The sequence below is a fragment of the Peromyscus leucopus genome, chromosome 3 (assembly GCF_004664715.2).
Source record: "Peromyscus leucopus breed LL Stock chromosome 3, UCI_PerLeu_2.1, whole genome shotgun sequence".
In the NCBI taxonomy this organism is placed as follows: Eukaryota; Metazoa; Chordata; class Mammalia; order Rodentia; family Cricetidae; genus Peromyscus; species Peromyscus leucopus.
Genome location: NC_051065.1, coordinates 49,052,802 through 49,074,277, shown reverse-complemented (window position 1 = coordinate 49,074,277; position 21,476 = coordinate 49,052,802). Strand labels below are relative to the sequence as shown.

At 46.8% G+C, this 21,476-nt stretch overlaps 1 protein-coding gene across 2 annotated transcripts in view; it reads left to right on the top strand.

Moving 5' to 3' along the window:
- Tbxas1 (thromboxane A synthase 1) overlaps positions 1-21,476 on the top strand; it is a 170,674-nt gene that overhangs the window by 21,661 nt on the left and 127,537 nt on the right. For both annotated transcript variants that reach the window (XM_028889303.2, XM_037203632.1), the window contains exons 2-3: positions 9,856-9,949; positions 13,754-13,806. In XM_028889303.2, the coding sequence (XP_028745136.1) occupies positions 9,856-9,949; positions 13,754-13,806 (147 nt within the window). The remainder of the gene's footprint in view (positions 1-9,855; positions 9,950-13,753; positions 13,807-21,476) is intronic.

The window sequence follows — 21,476 nt, the reverse complement described above, 5'->3', positions numbered from 1 at the left end:
GCTTGTGTGTACCTACACCATGACTCTACTGTTTGACTCAGTTTCCTTTAATTCTCACTGGCATGGAAAGGCAGGACAATGTCCCAAGAGCCTTTGGTGGTGTGTGATGGTAGAGAGCCAGCACCCAGAATAGATGGCTGGCCCAGCCCTCTCTCGCCTGGCCCTCCCAAGCTACCCTCTCACCCCAGCCCACCTCATACCATCTGTCCTAGTGGGTGTTGGCTGGCTCTTCTGACACAGGGCTGGGTTTTCCTGGGGCACCCAACGGAGAACACATTCGGTGGTCAGGGTGTCTTCCCTGTGGCCTCCTGCACCCCAGCCCTCCTCAGGTGCCATCATGTTGTGTCCCTTGGCTATGATGTAATGGTCACATCTCCTGGTTTAACGGCATCATAGAGAGAGGCCTCCTTATAGGACCTGAGTTGTTTTTGTTTTGTTTTGTTTTGCTTCAGTCTGTTTCCAAACTAGCTCTTATAGGAAACAGCTTAGCACCATTTACCGTATTTTCTGATTCATAGCTGCAGCTCAGCAGTGAGTAGAATAACTGAAATAGGAATGACAGGTTTCAACTGAGCATGCACCCTCTGACAGGGGCCACGTCTTAGCTGCAAGGTTCGGGATGCAAACACCTAATTCACTTTTGCTGTCTGCTATTGAACTTGCCTTGGCTGTGAATGCCGGGGCTCAGGATGTGATCTCTGATGGCCTGGTACCCAGCCCCTGGTGCCCTGCTGCTGAGTGGGAACACACGGGGAGCCATGAAGGAGGCAGCTACCCGCATGGCAACTCTCTCCATTCCTAGCATGCTGGGTGCATTAGCCCCAAGGGCCACACAGGCCCTCTTGCACTTCTTTCTTCCCTGAGGATAAGCCAAAACCACAGCTTGGACTAAACCCAAGGTCAAGTGCTCCTTGTGATAGTGACCCTATGACAGGAACCAGAGGTTCATCCAGCCCAAGTGACCACATGAGCGTTGAGAAAGGACTGTCCCTTTGCCAGTCCCTGGCCATCGGGTCAAACCATGAGCCGGGCCACACCATAGGCAGACCACAGTTTACACTGTGCCTTGCTCGGACCATCTTCTCGACAGTGACCGTGGACCATGGCTGACATGGGAGGCTCTACTGCGTGCCTCCCCTTAAGTCTGTCACTAGAAAGAACTTATCACTGTTTGTTTTCGTTTATGGAAGCAGTCCTGGTTTTCACTTAAGGTCATAACATAAAACTTCTTTGAAAAAAGGCACGTTTACAAATGTAAAGGGAATTGGGAGGTGACGGTACTGGTCAGACCCAGGCCTGGCAAAAATTTCCTCAGGTGTCACACACACGACTGGCTTTGGAAGAGGAAGGCCATTAAGTTTGTGGTGCATATTGATGCCATTGGCTTTCCTAGCCTGGAGTCTAGGATTAAAATGGAAAAGTAAGTTAACTCTCTGGACTCTCATCACCGTTGGCTGGGGACTGCTTTTAACATCACGATGGGTTCTGGAAAGCGCTTACCTACTTGGCTGTGTAGGCTGAGGGCACCAAAGCCGGTTTGTGCTCTGGTGGGAGCAGCCCGCCAGCCTCTTGCCACTGCCCACAGCTACACTGTCCATCTGTCTGAAGGAACCTATGACAGTTCACGGTCCCGTCCTCATCCCAGGCACTTCCCCAGACAACGCCTATCTATCTACATATGCGTTAGTCCATGTCCTACCCCAGGAATGCCACCGACATGGCAACAAGGGTTTGAGAATCTTAAGAAAGAGAATATTCTGGACCATGGGGGTAGATCTAAAATAATCACTTCTTTTGTTACCATGGAGGGATCTCTAGGTTTTTTGGTGTTTTTTTTTTTTTTTTTTTTTTTAGATTTATTTAATTTTATGTTATAAATGGTTTGCTTGCATGTATGTATGTGCACCGATGTGTGCCTGATGCCCACAGAGATAAAAAAGAAGGCTTTGGATCCCCTGGAATGGAGTGATAGATGGTTGTGAGCCAAACCTGGGTCCCCGGCAAGAGCAGCGAGTGCTCTTACCTGAGCCTTCTGTCTCTCCAGCTCTGCTCTGGTCTCTAGAAGGAAAGATTTCACTGAGGGACACAGAAGATCACTTAGCAGGCGCTCCAGAGAGATGTGGAGGCAGAAAAGCAGTACAGCGGCCTCTGGGCTGCTACAGGTCTTAAAGCCTGGTTTATGAATATGTATGAGGTGGGTGGAATATTCATGGCGCAAGGAGACCCTTTCCCTCGCCCAAGTCACAGTGGGCCAAATCCCTTCTTAGAGCATTTCCTCCCATAACCCTCTAGAAAAGCCCACCAGGTAGGTGTGTGTGTGTGTGTGTGTGTGTGTGTGTGTGTGTGTGTGTGTGTGTGTGGTCTGTGTGTTGAAAACCACAGTGCAAGGGAATTATAAAGAAGCCACCATCTTCAGAGGCTGCAGATCCTTCCTTAGTGCAGATTTGTGACACCCCAGTTTCTGATGCAGGGGAAAGAACCTAACTGCAGCTTCAAGAATGCTTAACCACAAGGAGCATGCCACCCGTCCAGAAATACAGCTGCTGAGATGTCCTGCTCGGTCCACTCATCTCTAACCACTTGGCCACCTCCAGAAGGGACGCGGGAGTTCTAAGTGATGAACGGAAGCGCCGGCTGTCATTGCCACCAGCCTGTGAGGCTCCAGGAGGAGCTGGCCTGGGGTTTAAAGACTTTTAAAGGTGTTTAAGAATTCTAGACCTAAAGCCTCTAGAACCACAAGGCAGTAAATCTGAATTGTCTAAGCAAATATGCCTGTGGTTATTTGTTATATCAGCAATGGGGGAAACTAGCTTATTTTTAAAAACAGCTTAAATTTCTGACTCAAAAACGGTTTCAGTCTCTGATAGGATTCATCATGATGTTTGCCTTTTGAAGGAGGTACCACCATGCATGTAAAATGATTTTAATTATAAAGAGCTCAATTAACGAGCCTCCAAGTCTATAACTGTTTTCAGCAGTGGGGGAAGCGTCAAATGCGGTATCAGAAGTCAGTTGTTTCACACGTTGAGAAGGTGATGTTATATGCCTGTATCATTCCGAACTCATGAATTTAAATATGTCTGATGTTTTGAGTCACTGCAGTTATTACTGAACTGACTAAGTTGTTTGTCTGAGGCACAGCCATGCCGGTCTAAAGTCTGGGTGTCAGCTGGTCTGGAAGCTTCTGGAGGCCTTGTTTCTGGCCTGGTTGGGATGTGGATTCCATGCTCCAGATGCCAACCATCATTTGGCCTGAAGCAAATGGGATGGGGATGTCTACTATCCAGTTAGGAGGGGCAATTATAGTTATAACAACTATACAGCCTCCTGGGTCTCTGAGGTGTCTGGCTTACACCATTGGTGAACTGCGGTCACAAGGGCTGGGGAGCAACTGCTTTAGAGGGGAAATGGCTTAGTTATTTATTTAATGTTTAAATATAGTTGCTTTAGTGTTTTTTTTTATTATTATTATTGCTGTAACCAAATACCTAGCAAAGAGCAACTTAGAGGAAGGGTTTAATTTGACTCATGGTTCAGGAGACACAGTCCAACATGGTGGGGAGAGGATGCTTGCTCACATCTTGGTAGAAAGCAGAGACGGGGATGCACTCAGCCAGCTAGGTCTTTCCCCCTCACTATTTAGTTCTGGATAGAGGGAGAATCTCCCCCCCTCAGCTAATCTCTCTAGAATTCCCCACTGACATACCATAGGTGTGCCTCACCAGTGCTTGGGTGTTCATAATCTAATCAAGTTGACAATAGAAGTAGTTAAATTTGATAGTTGTGTTACCTATGATTCTGTTGCTATGATAAAATACCAAGACCAAGAGCAACTTACAGAAGGAAGGGCTTATTTGGGCTTATAGCTCCAGAGGGAATAGGAGTCCATCATGCCATGGAGTTATGGCTACAAGTAGCAGATATGGTGGGGCAGGAACAGAAGGCTGAGAGCTCACGCCATAACCACATTCACGGAGCAGAGAGAGTGAACTAGAAGTGGCCTGAGGCTTTCCATGGCAAAGCCTGCTCCCAGTGATGTACTTCCTCTAGCTGGTCCGCATCACCCAAACTTCCCTAGACAGCACCACTAACTGGGGACCCAACAGTGAAGCACCGAGACTGTGGGGGACATTTCCCACTCAGCCACCACAGCAGCCGATGTTTGAGGTGATGAGTAGACATTTAAAATGTGCAGCTGCGTTGGGAGCTGGATAAAGAGGATCAGAGCTCAGTGGCTCTGCAGAATGGAGCTAGAGTTAGAAATGTAGGAGTGTTGACGGTATTGACAGTGACAGGTCAACAGGAGGAAAGAGGCCAGCAGCCCACACGGCTAGAGGGATGATGTCAAAGAGGAAACAGTGCTGTGGATATCGCTCTGTATGCTGTGAATGTGTTGCTCTGATTTGGTTGACAAATAAAACGCTGATTGGCCAGTAGCCAGGCAGAAAGTATAGTATAGGCGGGATGAGCAGACAAGGAGAATTCTGGGAAGAGGAAGGCTGAGTGAGGAGATGCTGCCAGCCGCCACCATGAAAAGCAAGATTCAAAGATACAGGTAAGCCACGAGCCACGTGGCAAGGTATAGATTTATAGAAATGGGTTAATTTAAGATATCAGATCTAGCTAGGAGGAAGCCTGAGTCGTTAGGTCATACAGTTTGTAATTAATGTAAGCCTCTGTGTGTTTATCTGGCTCTGAGCAGCTGCGGGCACAGGCAGGACTGGAGAAGTTCAGCTATAAAACAGTGTTTCCAAAGAAGTGCCCAGGCACATGCAAGTACCATTGAGAATTCAAGAAAAGAGACTGGCAGGGGATCATGGGATTGACAAAGATAAACTCATCAATGACCTTGACAAGAGCAGTCCTTTCCCTTTCTGCAGGGGTGGCAATTTAGCTGGGACAGACAGAGGAGGACAGCACATGTCCATTTCAAGAAACTCTGCTGAAAGCAGGGAAGAAAGGTGAGGCCGCAAGTGGACTCATGCGCTCAGGTGGAGGACACAGGACCTGTTTGCATTGTGGTAGGAATGGTCCAGTGGGAAAGGCAAGATCAATGCATCCGAAAGAAAGAAGACAGAGGATAACAAGCAAAGGGCGAGGCAATGTGGCTCACTGGGTAAAGGAGCTTGCTGCCAAACCTGATGACCTGAGTTCAAGCTCTAGGACCCCATGGTACAGTAGAGAATCAAATCCTGCAAGTTGTCCTCTGACCTCCACATGTGTATCATGGCACGTATGTGCATGGGCATGCACTAAATAAGTTAATAAAAATAAGTAATAAAACAAGAGCATCACCACAAGACAGGCCAGGAGTAGAGGCGGAAGGACTGGCCTCACACAGGCAGCCCCCAGACACCTGTCAGTTCATTGACATCTGTGTTTATGAAGCTTCTACGTCCCGAGCATCTCGCTTTTGTCCTCGGCACATTATCTGCACGGACTGCTGTTGACCCTCAAAGCCGTAGCCTGGAGGACTGCATGGGTTAGCAGAGTAGATGGACAGTAACACCTGCTCGATGTGAGCCTGACCTGGTTTGAACTCGGATTCAGGTGCTGAGCAGGTCTGGTACCTTGGGTACACCATTAAATCTCTCCAAACTTGGCTCTCCCATCTAGCCACAGGAAACCAGTACTGACTTCTACTTCCAAAGGGTTGTTGGAGGTTGTATGTGAGGTGGCATGCAAGCCACAGTGCCGAGAACAAATGGTAGCCACAGCGGTGACTGTCCAGCTCTCCCATGTCAATGGAGCGTTATTTTCTTGTAACAGAAATTACATTTCAGGCGAATGACTGCAACGGTCACTTTGTGTGTGTGTGTGTGTGTGTGTGTGTGTGTGTGTGTGTGTGCTTTTTTACATCATTGGAGGGAAGAACTCGTGTCAGCTGTTAGAGAATTCATTTATACCTGAGGGTCAGGGATGTAGTTCCAGGGTAGAACACTTACTTGCACAGTATAGAGGAGATCCTGGGTTCTGTCCCAGCACTGCAAAAAAGGAGGGAGGGAGGGGAGGAGGGAGGGGAGGAGGGGGGAGGAAGGAAACCAGACATGAGGTACTGAAAGGAGAAATGAGTCTCACACACAAACTCAAGATGTCATAATTTGTTCACCAGAAACGTCTGTGTTAAAACGAGACTTACGTTATTTCTGCCCGGGTGCTTCTCTTGCTCTGGTAGAGGGAGGAACCCGGTGAAGGATGAATGGGGCTTCAGCCAGGGTTGCAGGCCGCTCTTTTCCAAGTGGACGGAACGAATGAGCCACATTGCTGGCGGAGCCCAGACGCGTGCTCAAAGAGAAGGCTGCTCTCTCGGCTGCTTCGGACACCCGGCGAGGGGAGCCTGCAGGCCAGGCCGGCCGCTGACTGGCTTCTGGTATTCCAAACCTCAGCCCATTTGACCTGACCCCATCAAGCATTCTCCAAGGCCCGGGGATGTAGCTCAGTTTATAGGGTGCTTGCCCAGCTCACACAAAGCCCTGGGCTTGGTCCCTGGCACTGTATAACCAAGTGCGGTGATACACACCTGCAATCCTAGCAGTCAGGGGGTGGAGACAGGAGGATGAGAAGTTATAAGTTTTCCTCAGCTACATAACACACACACATTTGAGGCTAGCCTGGGCTATATGAGATCTTGTCTCAGACAACAACAACTCTCCCCCCCACCCCCAGTTTACCTCAAGTGGTTTCTTTGCCTAAACAATGGGCCATAATCCTGTGTAAAACCCATCAAGAGAGTGTCTTGGTTTTGAGGAAAATGAAAGACTGGGCACCTTGTAAGCTTTACAGTTCAGCCTTATTGTGAAAACTCTGCCCATGGTCCAGTTTATTCCGAGAGGGACACCCTAAGCTTCACCAGTGGTACTGCAAGATCTGTATCCTGTAGCATATAATGATGCCTTAGATGTGAGAATAAAACCAGAAAATTTTATGTGGGGCGATATGTATGTCTGCTGTCATTTTCTGACTGAAGTATCCTTACTATAAACAACGACAGATGTCCAGAATGGTAGTGGTGGGTATATTTGCATTAATTCCTGTCATAGGAAAGCTGTTCCGAATATCACAACACAGCGGTCACAGAACGGCTGCACAGTACCCGCGTTTCGCAGCACCATCCCAGGCCACCTGTACTTCTGCTGGATGGTACAGAATTCAGCGACACGGTCTGACACAAAAGACAGATGATGACGACAGTGTTGAAAGTGACAGGGAGAAAGAGAAATTTAAAATATTCCCACTGACTGCCTGGAATGTTTGGGGAGCATCCTTAATTCTCGGCTCCCCACGACTGCTCTGTTGGAGGAAGACTGATGGTCTCCCGGGTATAGAAGTCTGAAACGAAGGTGCTGGTAGAGCCAGGCTCCCTCGGAACCCTGAGGGATGAACCCTTCCTTGCCCTTCCTCCCGTTAGAAGTTTGTTGAAGACCTTTGCGCTCCCTTGACTGGCAGCAGTATCACTCTGCCCTCGCGTGTCTGCCTTCACGCGGCCATGTTATTATTTGAAGGTGGAGTCTCTCACAAGCTCAGGCACTCGACCACTCATTGCCCATTGGAGCTGCTGTTGGAGGTGGAGCCTTGCTGGAGGGAGTGGGTCAATGGGGCGGGCCTTGAGATTGGGGGGCGGGGCAACGACGGGACGACACGCCCACGTTCATTTCAAACCCGAGAGGCCAGGAAAGCCTTCCCTTTGAGTTGCCTCTTGTCAAATATTTTGCCACAGCAGTGAGGGAAGAAAACAATTTGGCCGTCTTCTGACAAGGACCCCAGTTCTTTTGGATGAGAGGCCCCATTGACTTCAGTATGACTTCATCTGAATGAAAGACATTAAACTAGCCCTATCTCCAAATAGAGTCGTGTTCCGAGGTCCTGGAGGTTAGGACTTCATCTTGGAACTTATCACCCCATGGTTGAAGGAGTCCACGGACTTGGGCGTCTGGTGAGACATTTGGAGGTTGGCCTGAGGCCCCAGAGACCAGAGCACAAGACGACAACAGGTTATGGAGAAGGAAACAGGACGAACACAAATCAGGCCTGCATTGCAACTTCGCCCCTTGTGTTGGTCGTGGTAATCTCTCTCTCCATCTGTGCTCAGGGACTCTGACTGATGACAGACAGCCTTACCTGGTCACTTCCCGCTGAAGACTCCCACATTCTGCACCCGAGTCCAGGCTGTGAGTGAGATTTGTGATTGTGCATAGGACACTCTCTGCTGGTGCCATATGCTCGAAAATGTCTGAATTTTGTGCAGAGACACAGGCAGTGTTCTAAGTGCAGTTACATAATGAGGACGTGGCCTTGCATAATAATTAGCATGTGTAATTAGGCACAGACTTCTTGTCCTTTAATTAGACAATCAAGGCATCTAATTACTAAATTAAGATGTAATTACGTGGCCCAAGATCTTCATATTTCTTTTTATCCATCAGAGATTATATTTAGAAAATAATTTGCAAAAACTGATGGAAAAATCTCCGATTTGAGAGTGTTACAGGAAGTGTTCAATAGCTGTGAGTTTCCTTTCATCTCCATTTGGGGACAAGGGGAGTCATTTCAAATACCATCACTTGCCTGAAAAACTACCGTTTCCAAACGGTGCTGTTGACCTTTGGCACACACGTTAATGAATGGGAATGTGGGCGTGGCTAATCCATTTAATTCACACCTGCTCTAGCATGTGCTTCATGATTCCACTCAAATGTGGACCTACTGGTGATGTTCTGGGAAGTCATTCAAGCCAACAGTACTTTCGGATGCTGGGAGAACCCACTGCTTCCCACTGTGCCCTGCCTGGTCCTCTCCCATGGCTATTTTAGCTATAAGCACAAGGCTGTGTTGTAGAAACCATACTTAAGAGGCGTCTCCCTTTCCCTGGATATCGGAGGGTTTGCTGAACTGTTCTCCGGTTGGAGAATAAGGCAAATACCCCATGCTTCTCACTGTAGAGGGTTTTGAGCTCCAATATTCATCAGAAGCCAGACTGGAGTGCTATTCTGTTATTTTTCCTTGTTCCTAAATTGGGATTTGGCTGATCTCTGCATGATGCTAAACACCCAGTTTGACTCATTAATTTTTCTGAACCAACTGAACTTTTGACCTAATTGTCTGGCTGGGTGGGGATCGGGGCCATATGGCAGGTTCGCCCAAGCCAGCTCCGACTCTAACCATGTCACCTCTCTGTTCCCATAAATAGAAACATCCCGTGACCCCAGCATTTGCACAGTCGTACTGAAAAGTTGTGGACTCTGCTGGGCCGCTTTTCCTGGTTTGGGGTGGAGAGAATCTGACTCCCTTATGTGTTAGGCGGAAGACAGAGTCTTACAAAGGCTGTGAGTGGGGAGTAAGGCTGTCTCCTTGCCATGAGGTGCCTCCACCTCTATTTTTGTTTTCTGTGAGGCCATGGCCATGGAATGTGATGAGCAACGAGTTGTGTGTGAATAGGGGGGTTGGCCTGGACCCAGAAAATGATACCAGGGAGCTTATTCTCCGCCACTGTAAGTTTTTGCTTTATCTTCTGAGTTACGGTTCAGATAGATTTAGAAGCTGAGGAACTGAGGTGCATGTGTGGAGACGATTGATGGAGTTGTAGTGGAGGAGGGTGTTAGACTGCCTTCCTCTGAGGTACCTCAGGCGGTGAAGGCCTCGGGATCCCACCCCTGCATCTGGAGGCACTCCGGAGTTCCTATGCTTCTCTTTTCCTTGCTAGTTCCCTGCCCCAGCGTCCTTAGATGCGTTCATTGGCAACATCTCTCAGTCTCGCTAAGAGAACTCAATAGTTTTGCTTCATAAACAGGGTCAATGACATGAATATAGTAAGCACCAGTTTCTTGGATTTAAAAATTGGCTTCTCTGTCCACCTAGGTATTCCACATCGGCATTCTCAAGACTGGAGAAGTTGGGCATCAGACACCCCAAGCCCTCTCCTTTTATTGGAAACTTGATGTTTTTCCGCCAGGTGAGACTCTGGATCTTGCACAAGAGTTAGCATGGGGCACTGCTGCTGTTTCCATGTCAGCAGTCAGGGTGGTCTCCACGTGAAGAGTGCATGTGACATGTTAAAGAGTAATTTATCAAGATCAGACGGGGCTTATTCAAGGAGTGTAGACCTTGAAAAGCAGTCAATTATAACTTGTTACATTAACTCAGTAAAGGAAAATATATATACAATCTTAACAGATGCCAAGAAATAATGAATTGCAATAGCCATTTGCTAAACCAAGTCTTAGTGGACTATGAATAAAATGACATGAAATATGCTGAGCGGTGATGGCACACACCTTTAATCCCAGCACTTGGGAGGCAGAGGTAGTCGGATCTCTGTGAGTTCGAGACCAGCCTTATCTACAATGTGAGATCCAAGGCAGCCAAGGATAAATAAAGAGACCCTGTATCAAAAAACATTAAAAAAATTACATGTGATGGGAAGAACCCTTCTCCACTGGAATGGGTTTCCTTCCTTCCTTCCTTCCTTCCTTCCTTCCTTCTTCCTTCTTCCTTCCTTCCTTCCTTCCTTCTCCCTCCTTCCCCCTCCCCTCCTCCCTCCTTCCTTCCTTTTGAGGCAGGGTTGCCAAGGCTGGCTTCAAACTTGCTGTGTGATGACTCTGAACTTTTGGTCCTCTTCCCTCCACCCCGGAGTGCTGGGATTGCAGGTGTGCACCACCACACCCAACCTCTGCAGTGCTGGGGCTGAATCGAGGGCTTTGTGCAGCCTGGGCAAGCACTCCAGCAATGAAGCTACATCTCCAGCTGTGCTACGATGGTGTTCGCCTCTTATCATCAGTGTGCATTCATTTGTTCATTCATTCATTCACCCCCCAAAACCAACTGATTTTGAGTATTTAAATAGACTAGGTTCTAGAGTGTAGAAGTAGATTACTCACACCCTCAAGGTCACCATCCAGCAATGGTGTATACCACCAGCTGGAATGTGCCAAGTCCTAGATTGGAAAGTGCAGATAGATAGCAGCTATCATTCTGCTGAAGGGAGAGCCACCAAGGAGGGGTCACTGTGGGGGAGTTCCTGGAGAAGGGGGTCCTGCAGGAGCTGCAGACCAGGACACACACCCCAGGGAGAGAGCACTGTACACAAGAGGGCCGCCATATGAGAATGGTGACCATGGTCAGCCAGCAGCCTGCAGGGACAAAAGCTAGTGAGGGAACTGCAGAATGTGGCTGTGTGTGACACGTGGGCGAGCTTGCTCACAGAGGTGAAGGTCAAGCATGCCAGGCCACTGTTGTGGAGAGAGGGTGGACACTGAAATGCAAGGCTATCCTGTGAGGGCCGAGAGTTGAGATCAAGGCTGCAGAATCCGCGCTGTGGCCAACAGCGAGGCTGGAGGGGGAGGAGCTTAGTGCAGTCCTGAGAAGAGAACAGTTGGGGCAGAGTAAGGAAGAACTCCAGTGGCTGCCACATTTGGAGGGTTCAGGGAAAAGGAGGAAACCAGCAGCCAAAGGGTTGAACCTGCAGAGCTGAGACAATGGCCACGGGAGACAGAAGGAAGTGGTTGGGAGGGGAAGCTGGTTCAGGGAGAAGATATTTTAAGTGTGTGGCCTTCAGCTCACCAGAGTGACATGGCAGTGTAGATGACCAGGGCATTTGTAGATAGGGAGCCAGGATCTATTTTTGAAGGTTATTTTTTTTTTTTTTTTACTGCCATTGGTTTTTCTCAGAAGCCTGATTAACTTGTGGGGACACTGCCTCCAGACCAACAGCAGGCGCCACCAGATCCTGCACGTGAATTGCCATACAAGGGCAGGAAGGGCTAATTTGGGCCAACCCTGATAGCAAGCCTCGGAGGATGCTGGGACATCCCACCCACCACCCCACCTCCCACCCCCGCCCCGCCCCGCGAGGCCACTGCTCCATCCCCTAGGCAGAGAATGACCTACATCTGGCCTTTTGCCTGCCACTTCTCAATCTCCTTTCTTTTTCTTCCTCTGCCTTTCTTCACCGTTTGTTGCTGGCATTTCCCTCTCCTCTGCTTTTCCAACACCCTCTTCTCTCATCTCTCCCTGTGGGGTGCCTGGTTCACAACTTTTAAGCCCACAAACAATCACCCCAACAGGCCTCCTACACCCTCTTGAAGCAAGTGTGAAGAGATTTAAAAGTGTCAAAATAGAACAAGCAAGCCATATAGGGAATTGAAAGCAAATAAATTCCATACGTTGTAGGGTTGGCAGAAACCATCAGACAGTCGGTCAGGTGAGTAAAATGTACTTGGTATTAACATCTGGAGGCAGACAGAGTAACGGTCATGTAAGGAGAACCCTGGCTGGCTGGCTCTGGAGAATGTCTACATCAGTTCCTTTCAGCTCATCGTCCTTGTGAATATAAACTCTGCCATGTTCTCTCTAGACCGCAGCAGCAAAGGCACAGGTCATTCCTTTACTTACACTTCTCCAAGTTTGCTTTACAAATGTTGCGACATGATGCCCCTTTCCCTGAACAGGGAAGTCAAGTCATTAGAGACGTTTATAAAAACTTAGACTCACTAATCTCCTGGGCACCCACCTGAGGTACTTGCATATATTTTTTTAATTAAAATATAATTACATCATTTTCTGCTTTTCCTCTCTCCATTATCTCCCATATGCCTCCGTGTTCCCTCTCAAAACCACGACCTCGTCTTCTTTATATGTAAAAATGTGTAGACACAACTTGCTCAGGGCCATTAGTGTTACTTATATGTATGTGATTTCAGACCTGACCACTTGGTACTGGATCACCAAGTAGGGGGTTAATCCCCAGGGAGGACAATTTCTCCTGTCTCTGCATTTCTTAGTTGTATGTAGTTCTTGGTCTGTGGGCGGGGCCCTGAATTTACACTCTTCCTCTGTTCATCTAGGCTTTCCTTGCTACAGTCCAGGCTTTCACCATGCAGTGCGGAGTTACTGAGAACAGGGCATCGATCCATTCAGGACATGTGCTTTCTCTAACCCACAGCCCTCCTACCCTCCATCCCTGTGACTCAGATCCAGCATTTTCCACCCATACCTTTCCCAACACATGCATGTTTTCACATATATGTCCTTCCCACCACATCTCATGTTTACCAGTGCCTGCCCATGTGATGTCCTATCACACCTGAAATGAATGATAAGCGGCGCATGTGCAGTCATGTAGCTGGAGTGAGGGCAGAATTCTAACAACACCTGTTTATGTTCACTGTTGATGTCCACTTCAGCGCCATCCTTACAGCACAAGGGGCTGCTAGCATGTTCCTACCTCCACCAATTTCACCCCATGCACGTCTTCTGGTACCCTAAAGTTTCAGCCTATTAAAAACCATGCTGGGGGCCTTAGGTTTGGAATCTCTTGTTTGACATGTAACCCAGATCATGAGAATCTGGAATTTGTGATAACTTGGGTAGATGCAGAAGTTTACATGTATGAGAGCCGTGAAAGGGGACTTGGCAAACAAGAGCCACATCTGAGAGGAATATAGTAGATGTGAAAGCAAATAGTTTTCAGATGTGTGAGCAGCAATTATATGCAGATAGTTTAAGTGCTTGTGGTCTCTTCTGTCCATTAAATAGAGCTGCTGAAAGTTGTACTCAGCAATATTTTTTAAAAGCCATTTCTTTACCCAATATTCTATAGTAATTCAATGCAATATAATGGTGATTCTTCTTTTATTGTTTATGTAATTGTGTTCTTGCTGTTCTGATTTTTTTTTCTGAATAAGTTGGAATCATTGAAATTTTGCTCAATTTTATTCTTACCATGGTGCTGTGTGTCTGTTTGTTTTTTTTCCTCCAGGGTTTTTGGGAGAGCCAATTGGAACTCAGGGAGCAATATGGGCCTCTGTGTGGGTAAGGGGAAAACTCAGATTCTCTTATATATGTTTTCATTTCTCACGTTGAACTGATGTGGAAGTCATGGCGGTAATGGGACTGTCATGAACAGTTGAACTGTTTGTTTGTGAGGATGCCTAGGGATAAGTACACGACAGTGCACACATGTATACAAATACATATCTTATTTGGACCTGTATTGTTCCATCCTGTGGGCGAGGTATACCACCAACTGGGATGTTACTGTTGGCTAACCTGGCACACTTCTGGCACTGGAAATAAGTTCTGTAAATAATGACCTATGACAATCGTGTGACCAAGCCTGTCCTGGATACACTGGGACACCTGGTCTCCTTGTTCGTGGCCACAAAAAGTAACATAGCCCTTCCCTTTATTTTTCTTGGATTTTTTTTTCTGTTTGCTGTCTTTCTTTCTTTTTTAAGGACTTATTTATTTTTAATTTATATGCATGTGTATATGTACCATGTGCATGCAGGAGCTTGTTGGAGCCACAAGAGGGCATCAGATTCTCTGGAACTGGCATTACAGATGGTTGTAAGCCAAATGTGGGTGCTGGGAACTGAACCTGGGTCCTCTGCAAGAGCAGCAAATGATCTTAACTGCTGGGACATCTCTCCAGCCCCTCTTTTAAGCTTTTTATGACTCAGGATGTTTGTTCTGAATCTTTGCTTAGATCATTTGCTATCTTCAAGTTCTGGAAGACTTGGCTCTTTTTGCTTTCCAGTGTGGATCTGTGCTCACCAGGGTCCCCATCCTTTCAGTCCGTTTTCACATGGCTCCTCCTCAGCCACTGGGTGACTTTCAGTAGCTTTTCCTACATCTTCAGGCTAGCAGTCATTTTTCTAGGTGCACGAAGTTTCTGTGGAACTTCTTTGTCTGCTTTGATGAGTTCAGTTGTTTGTAAACCTTTCTGCCTAAAAGATCTGGCCCTGTTTTCTCTCAGTGCTGCTTTGGGAAGGTATTGGCTCGAGATCTTTGTGGTATAGTAATTCAATGCAATATAATGGTGATTCTTCTGGGTATACCCAGAAGTACAAGTGGTTACCCATTTCTACTTTCTTATATGGCTGTGAGAAAGTAAAAAGTTAAGCTGTTGTGGTCGATGTTCTCTGTACTTGTCTGTTACTGCTGTCTTACACACCACCCCAAAACTCAGTGACATAAACAACTTTATAATTTCTCATTCATCTGAGAGTTGGCTGAGGTTGGCCAGTCTAAGAGCCACCTGGCTGGAAGGACTTTCTGGGTTTCCTGTGTCGGCCAGGGAGGAGGCTCCTCTGGGCAGGTCTGCCTCTCATGTTTCCCATCATCCCTCAGGCTCACGAGGGCAGGGTGCTCTTGTGGGAAAGCAGAGACTCTTGCGGCAGAGCAAGGGGCACTGCTGAGCATGCGTGCTGGCACCCTTCCTGCCAAGCCAGACTCAGAACTGGAGCAGGGAGCATGCTGTGGCCTCTGTGAGTCAACAAAGTCCCTTGGCCAAGCTTGATGTTGATGCATCGGGGAGGGATACTCCTCCTGTGGGGTGGTGGGAGGCAACAATTGTCTCTAAGTAATAAGCCCTCCTTCTTTCTCTCTGTGGTCTCTGAATGGAGGACTTCACTCAAGTTTTACTTTTCACGTGTGGCTTCTGGCTCTAAGCATGATACTTACTCAATAATGTATCGAGGGGCTGAGTTGTTTGCCTTTTTTCTTCCCCGGGTGATGTCTTGTCGCCTTTTCAACCTCACTCGGCAATGGCCTTGACCCTGACTGTAGTGACCACCCGTGATGTTGATTCAGAAGGATGCTGTCTCCACCAGAGTTAGAGAAGGTTCTCCCTGATTTTAAATTGTAGAAATCACTTTCTTGGAGAATTTTTTTTTACATGTTTTTAGTGTGGAAGCTTTGGGTACCTAAGAATTATTCTTAAATGTCAGATGAAGAGTATAAAGGACACCACATGTACACACACACACACACACACACACACACACACACACACACACACACACAGAGAGAGAGAGAGAGATATGATGGTTTCCTTGACAATAGGCTGTCCGATCAACTTTTCTTCCCAACTTTAACTAAGTTCACATCATTTACCCTTTTCATTTCCAGAAAACTTTAAATCACAGAGAATGATTTCAAATGAGGTTGTAGAGATCAAGATTGCGGCATCATCTCTATTCTTTGTTCCCACCTCTGGTGCAAAAAGGGAAATTTTGATGGAATAATCTCTTCACACAAAGCCATCAACCTTTTCTCCTGTAGAAAAAAAAACAGCAGGCCCTAAGACACTGCCTGCCACCTCTACGGTCCTCTCCCAGTCCCACCACTGTGCGGTCGGTTGGATAGGAATGGCAGTCTGGAATCGGCCTCTCTCTGAGCTTCTGTCTAGCCTAAAAGACTCTTCCTGCTCCTTACCTTTGGCATAATGGATTCACTGATTTGGATGTCAGAGGGCTGTGGTCCATGAACAACCAAGACACGCCCCTCCTTTTTTTTTTTTTTTTTCTTCAGGAAACAGTTCTGTTTAAACGACATTGGTTTTCAGGCTGCTTTTATGACTAGGAAATGGAGTCCATCCGTCATGGTCCTCTTAAAACTTGAAGAACCAAAGAGGTTCGATTCCTCATTGAATAAGTGAAACCCCACTCTGAACCTTGAACAGAGCAGCGCGGAGCCCTCCCTTGACAGGACAGCCTGTTTGTGGAGAGGGATGCTCGCAGCAAGGAGCGCCCACCTGCTCTGAAAGTCAGTAAGACGACCGTGATGGCTGTGAGGAGCCCTGATGTCCTTGTCATAGCAGCCTGGTCAGAGTCTGGGACGCCTAACTGAAATAGGCTCCCAAGTGGGGCCAGGGGAGGCAGGAGTGGAGGACGTCGCCGGGGAAGGACCCTGCCACAGGGACAGATGGCCTCAGTGTTTATTATTGCTGCCATCGAAATCACTCCCCCTGCCATCAAGAAGTGTTTCCTCCAAGTGTCTAATTATGTCGGTGCCTTTGCTGGGTCTGTGTAAGCTACATCCTTCTTTGAAGCTGAGTATAAACCGGTAGCCTGGTGTGCAAACGCCTGGCTTCTACCTTTGCTGCTCGGTACTTGCCCTGCTCGGTACTTGCCCTGCAGTACCATTGGTACAAGCAATTAATGACTACCCATACTCTCTTTTGGTCTGAGGACCCGCTCCAAGTTATTAGATCCCATCTCCATGCCCTCAAAAATGGTATCAACATCCTCACTGATGATTAAATATAAACAGGGAAGAAATTATGCCCCGCCAATTTGTGGCCGACGATGCAATGCAGTAGGGGAGGGCCCTCTAGTGTGCTGTGACTATTACTTATAGATACGCAGGCCCTAAGTTCAGCTCATTAGCAACAACTAAAGGCCTCCATCAGAAGCCCCTTTTCCCTTCCCTCATCCATCTTTCAAGCACTCGCTCTGCCGCTCTGCTTTTACTCAGCCTCACTCTCATTTCTTCTTGCCTCTGCATCACTTTAATTTTGATCTCTAGCGCAAACATCGCTCCCCCTTGCCGGGCGTGAGGCTGGTTCCTGGCGCCTGGTCCCCACGCACCTGTGTCCCTCTGTGAAGCCAGCTTTGTGGCATAACCTCCTGCATTCCCATTAAAACATCAAGTTGTAAACAGGTGAACGTGAATGCCGCATACATGTGATTCACAAAGCACAGAGGGGCGTATGGACACACACTTACCTGTGTCCACTCCATACACTTAGCCATGGAGACGGCTTTGTCTCCAGCTTCTAGCCATGTGCATAATGTAAGACGCGTCCGGATTGCTCTTCCATCCTGCTGTGTTCATTAATGGTCTTCAGGAGAACTTTCTCCTTCAGCACACTCCTTATTAAATGCTACATTATTTTTTAAAGGATTTAATTGTATGGAAATACACTAAGTTTAAAAATAATTTCTCAGTTGAGCAATGCCTTCTGCTTTCACAAACAACACTGCAGTGAATATTCTCAAATATACATCATTGTTCTCTAGCCTGAACATAGATGTAGGATAAATCCCTAGGAATGGAATTTTTAGGTCAGAGACGATCTACATTTTTTATTTAGATGTTACTAAATTGCTCTCTCTAGGGCTTATATCACCTTATGCTCCAACAAATAAAACATAAGAAATTTTGATTCTTCACATACTTGCCACTAAAATAAGTGGTCAAAAGTTTATTAGCATTTGATGGCATATTGCTGTTGCTTTAATTAGTACTTATTTATCATAAGCAACTTTGAACATTTTTTGTGTGTTTAAAATTCACAATATTTTTGTTATCTTTTGCCATTTTGTGTTGAGGTAGTATTTTCCTAATTTATTTGTAAAGGCTCGTTACATATTAAAGAAATTAGCCCTTTATATTTAATGTATGTACAAGGTTGTTCCCAGGGTGGTGATATCAGGAGGTTGTGGAGTCTTTAGGAAGTGAGGTCTGCTGGGCATCCCTTGAAGTCATTCTAGGCTCGCTCTCCCAGCGGGCTTCTGGACTCCAGTCATTACTTCGACTCTTCCTTCCTGGCCACTAGATGACCAGTTCACTTTGCCACGGGCATTCTCTTACTCCTATCCAGCCCTCATTAGACACTCAAAAGCAATGAGTTATCTCGTCATGAACTGAAACCCTAAAGCTGTGAGCAAAAGAAGCCTTTCTCTTTGTAAGTTAATTAGCTCATTGTTACCATATCAGAGAGTTGATTCATAGAAGATGCACCTTTATTTTTCCCAGATGGTTCTACTTGAAAATTCATCCTTTTCCAGTTGATTTCAAGTGTCATGTTTTTATGCACCATTACTTAGGGATTCCTATCCTATATGTATTTCTGACTCCTCTGTTCCACTGAACTATCTACCTAACTCGATGCCTTACCGGCTACCCTGATTTGAATGTTATGTGTGAAACTCCTTGTATCTAGCAGCAGCTGGTGTTCCAAGAGCACCTTCGCGATTCTGAGGACCTGAAGCAATGGATCTCCAGGGAACTATGGATCCCCATGCTGGAAAAAATATCAATGTGCCAAGCAAACATGCCTTTGACAAGGAGGGACTGACAGGTGGCCTCAAAGTTCACACCACAGAAAGGGAAAGTGATGCCTACACTTCTAACATGGAAGGTTAGCACCATGATTTAATTAGTTAGCATGAGTGATCGGATAGCACCTTGTCAAGAGACAGGGAGAGAGTGGAGGGCTTTGGGATACATATGAGAGAGAGTATGGCATTCTGGATGAAGCTAATAAGGATGCTTCAAGCTCAGATTCCATGGTGCTGTTTATTAGGAGCATTTGTGCCCCCAAAGTGACTGATGTGTGGTCTTCTGATGCAAGAGCCCTTAACTACTGTGTTCATCCACTAAGGTGAGAGCCAGGAGTGGCAGAGAATGGTTGGCTCTGTGCAGTCAAAGGGCAATATCAACCTGGGGGAGAGTTCCTAGTTAACTGCCATGGACAAGAACACGGGAAGATGAAAGGATTGGAAAGGTATGACCTACTGGACTGATGCTGTGGGGGGTGGTGCTGGTTTTCAGACAGACAGACACACACATACACACACATACACAGATAGACAGACACAGGCAAACACATTCATAATTATACACATATGCTGTGAGACATCTGAATATACTGGATTTGAAAATGTGACCAAGTGTGTGGGGAGAGGGGTGAGTGGAACCTGTGGCTAAATTGCTCAAAAAAAAAAAAAAAAAAAAAAAAAAAAAAAGTAAGTCTTGAGACAGCAGCTGAGCTCCTGGGTCATGGAGTCTGTCCTTGCTATTTGACTATGCAGAGCTCTACCAAAGAGTGCTGAATAGTGGTAGAAAGGAGGCCGTGTGAGTTTGGAACCAAAGTGAGCATGACACATAATGGCCTTGAGGCCATAGTCATTGGGCATCATCTTATAAATTAAAATTTCAGTATTCTCATAGGTCAAGATAGAGTAATCAGCCGGGCGGTGGTGGCGCACGCCTTTAATCCCAGCACTCGGGAAGCAGAGGCAGGCGGATCTCTGTGAGTTCGAGGCCAGCCTGGGCTACCAAGTGAGCTCCAGGAAAGGCGCAAAGCTACGCAGAGAAACCCTGTCTCGAAAAACCAAAAAAAAAAAAAAAAAAAAGATAGAGTAATCACAAACACTGGGCCTATACGTTCACAATTTTTAAATCCCTGGAATTTTTTAAGCTGTTACTGCATATTGGCTAGTTTTATGGCAACTTGACACAGCTGGAGTTATCTGAAAAGAGGGACCCACAATTGAGAAAAGGTCTCTGTAAGACTGGCCTGTAGGCAAGCCTGTGGAGTATTGTCTTGGTTAATGATTGGTGTGGGAGGACCCATGTCACAGGAAGCTGTATCATTCCTGGGCAGCTGGTCCCAGCATGTATATGAAAAACAGGGTGAGCCAGCCATGAAGAGGAAGCCAGTAAGCCGCACTCCGTGGCCTCTGTGTCAGCTTGTCTCCAGGTTCCTGCCCTGTTTGAGCTCCCGCCCTGACTTCCCTCAGTGATGGACTGTGATACGGAACTGTAAGCTGAAATCAACCCTTTCCTTCCGGGGTTGCCTTTGGTCCTGGTGTTTTATCAAAGCAATAGAAACGCTAACTAAGAGAGAACTGTAGAGGCTGTTATTTTATCAAGTGCCTCGCCTGACAGAACAAACAGGCTGACGTAGGAGACCCTGGAGAATAGGAGGAAAGTGTCCAGCAAGACGACTGTCTCCAGGCCAAGTGCACGGCCTGATAAGTAGACAATTATCCTCAGACAAATGTGCATCAGGGACCAAAGAGAAAGCAATGAATTTGTTTAAAGCCACACTTCCCTTGAACATATCTGAACTGATTCTCCACTTACCCCCCCAGGGCCATTGCCTCTTGTTATCCTGATGGGGAATCGCTCCAAACTCCCATCCTTCTTTACGGGCTGGACTGTCCTGTTTCCTGGTCTCCAAACACAGGTCTCCAAAGATGGCTTAAATCCCTGGGTTTCTGACTCTTTCTTCAGCACATTTACCTCTGGCCATTCATTACTCCCCCCCCCCCATCCTCTTTCTGTGACAAAGTAGAAGTGATGGGTGCTGCAGAGTTTTTATTATAAATATTTTGTTAGCATACTAAATAATGAATTTTATTCTGACATTTTTATGTAGGTGTGTCATTATACTTTGTACATATTTGACTCTAACTATCCTCCTGTCTCTCCCTCTTCTCAATATTTCCCTTCCTCCCCTCAGTCGTCTTTGCTTCCATCTCTCTCTCTTACACACAGATAGACACACACACAGACAGACACACACAGAGACACAGACACACAGACAGACACACAGACACAGACACACAGACACAGACACACATACACAGATACAGACACACACAGAGACACAGACACACATACAGACAGACACACACACAGATACACACAGGCACACACACAGACACATAGACATACACACACACACACACACACACACACACACACACACCAAGATGCTGCATATTTGATATCTTTGTCTCCTTCCCCCACCCCTTCTCTCTCTTTTGACCTCTCCTCTCATCACAGCCCTCCCAAAATTTATATTTAAATCTAAATTCCATTAATGAGAGAATGCATGCAACACTTGTCTTTCTGAGTCTGGCTTATTTTGCTTAACATGATATCTAGCTCAACAAGTTTCACAA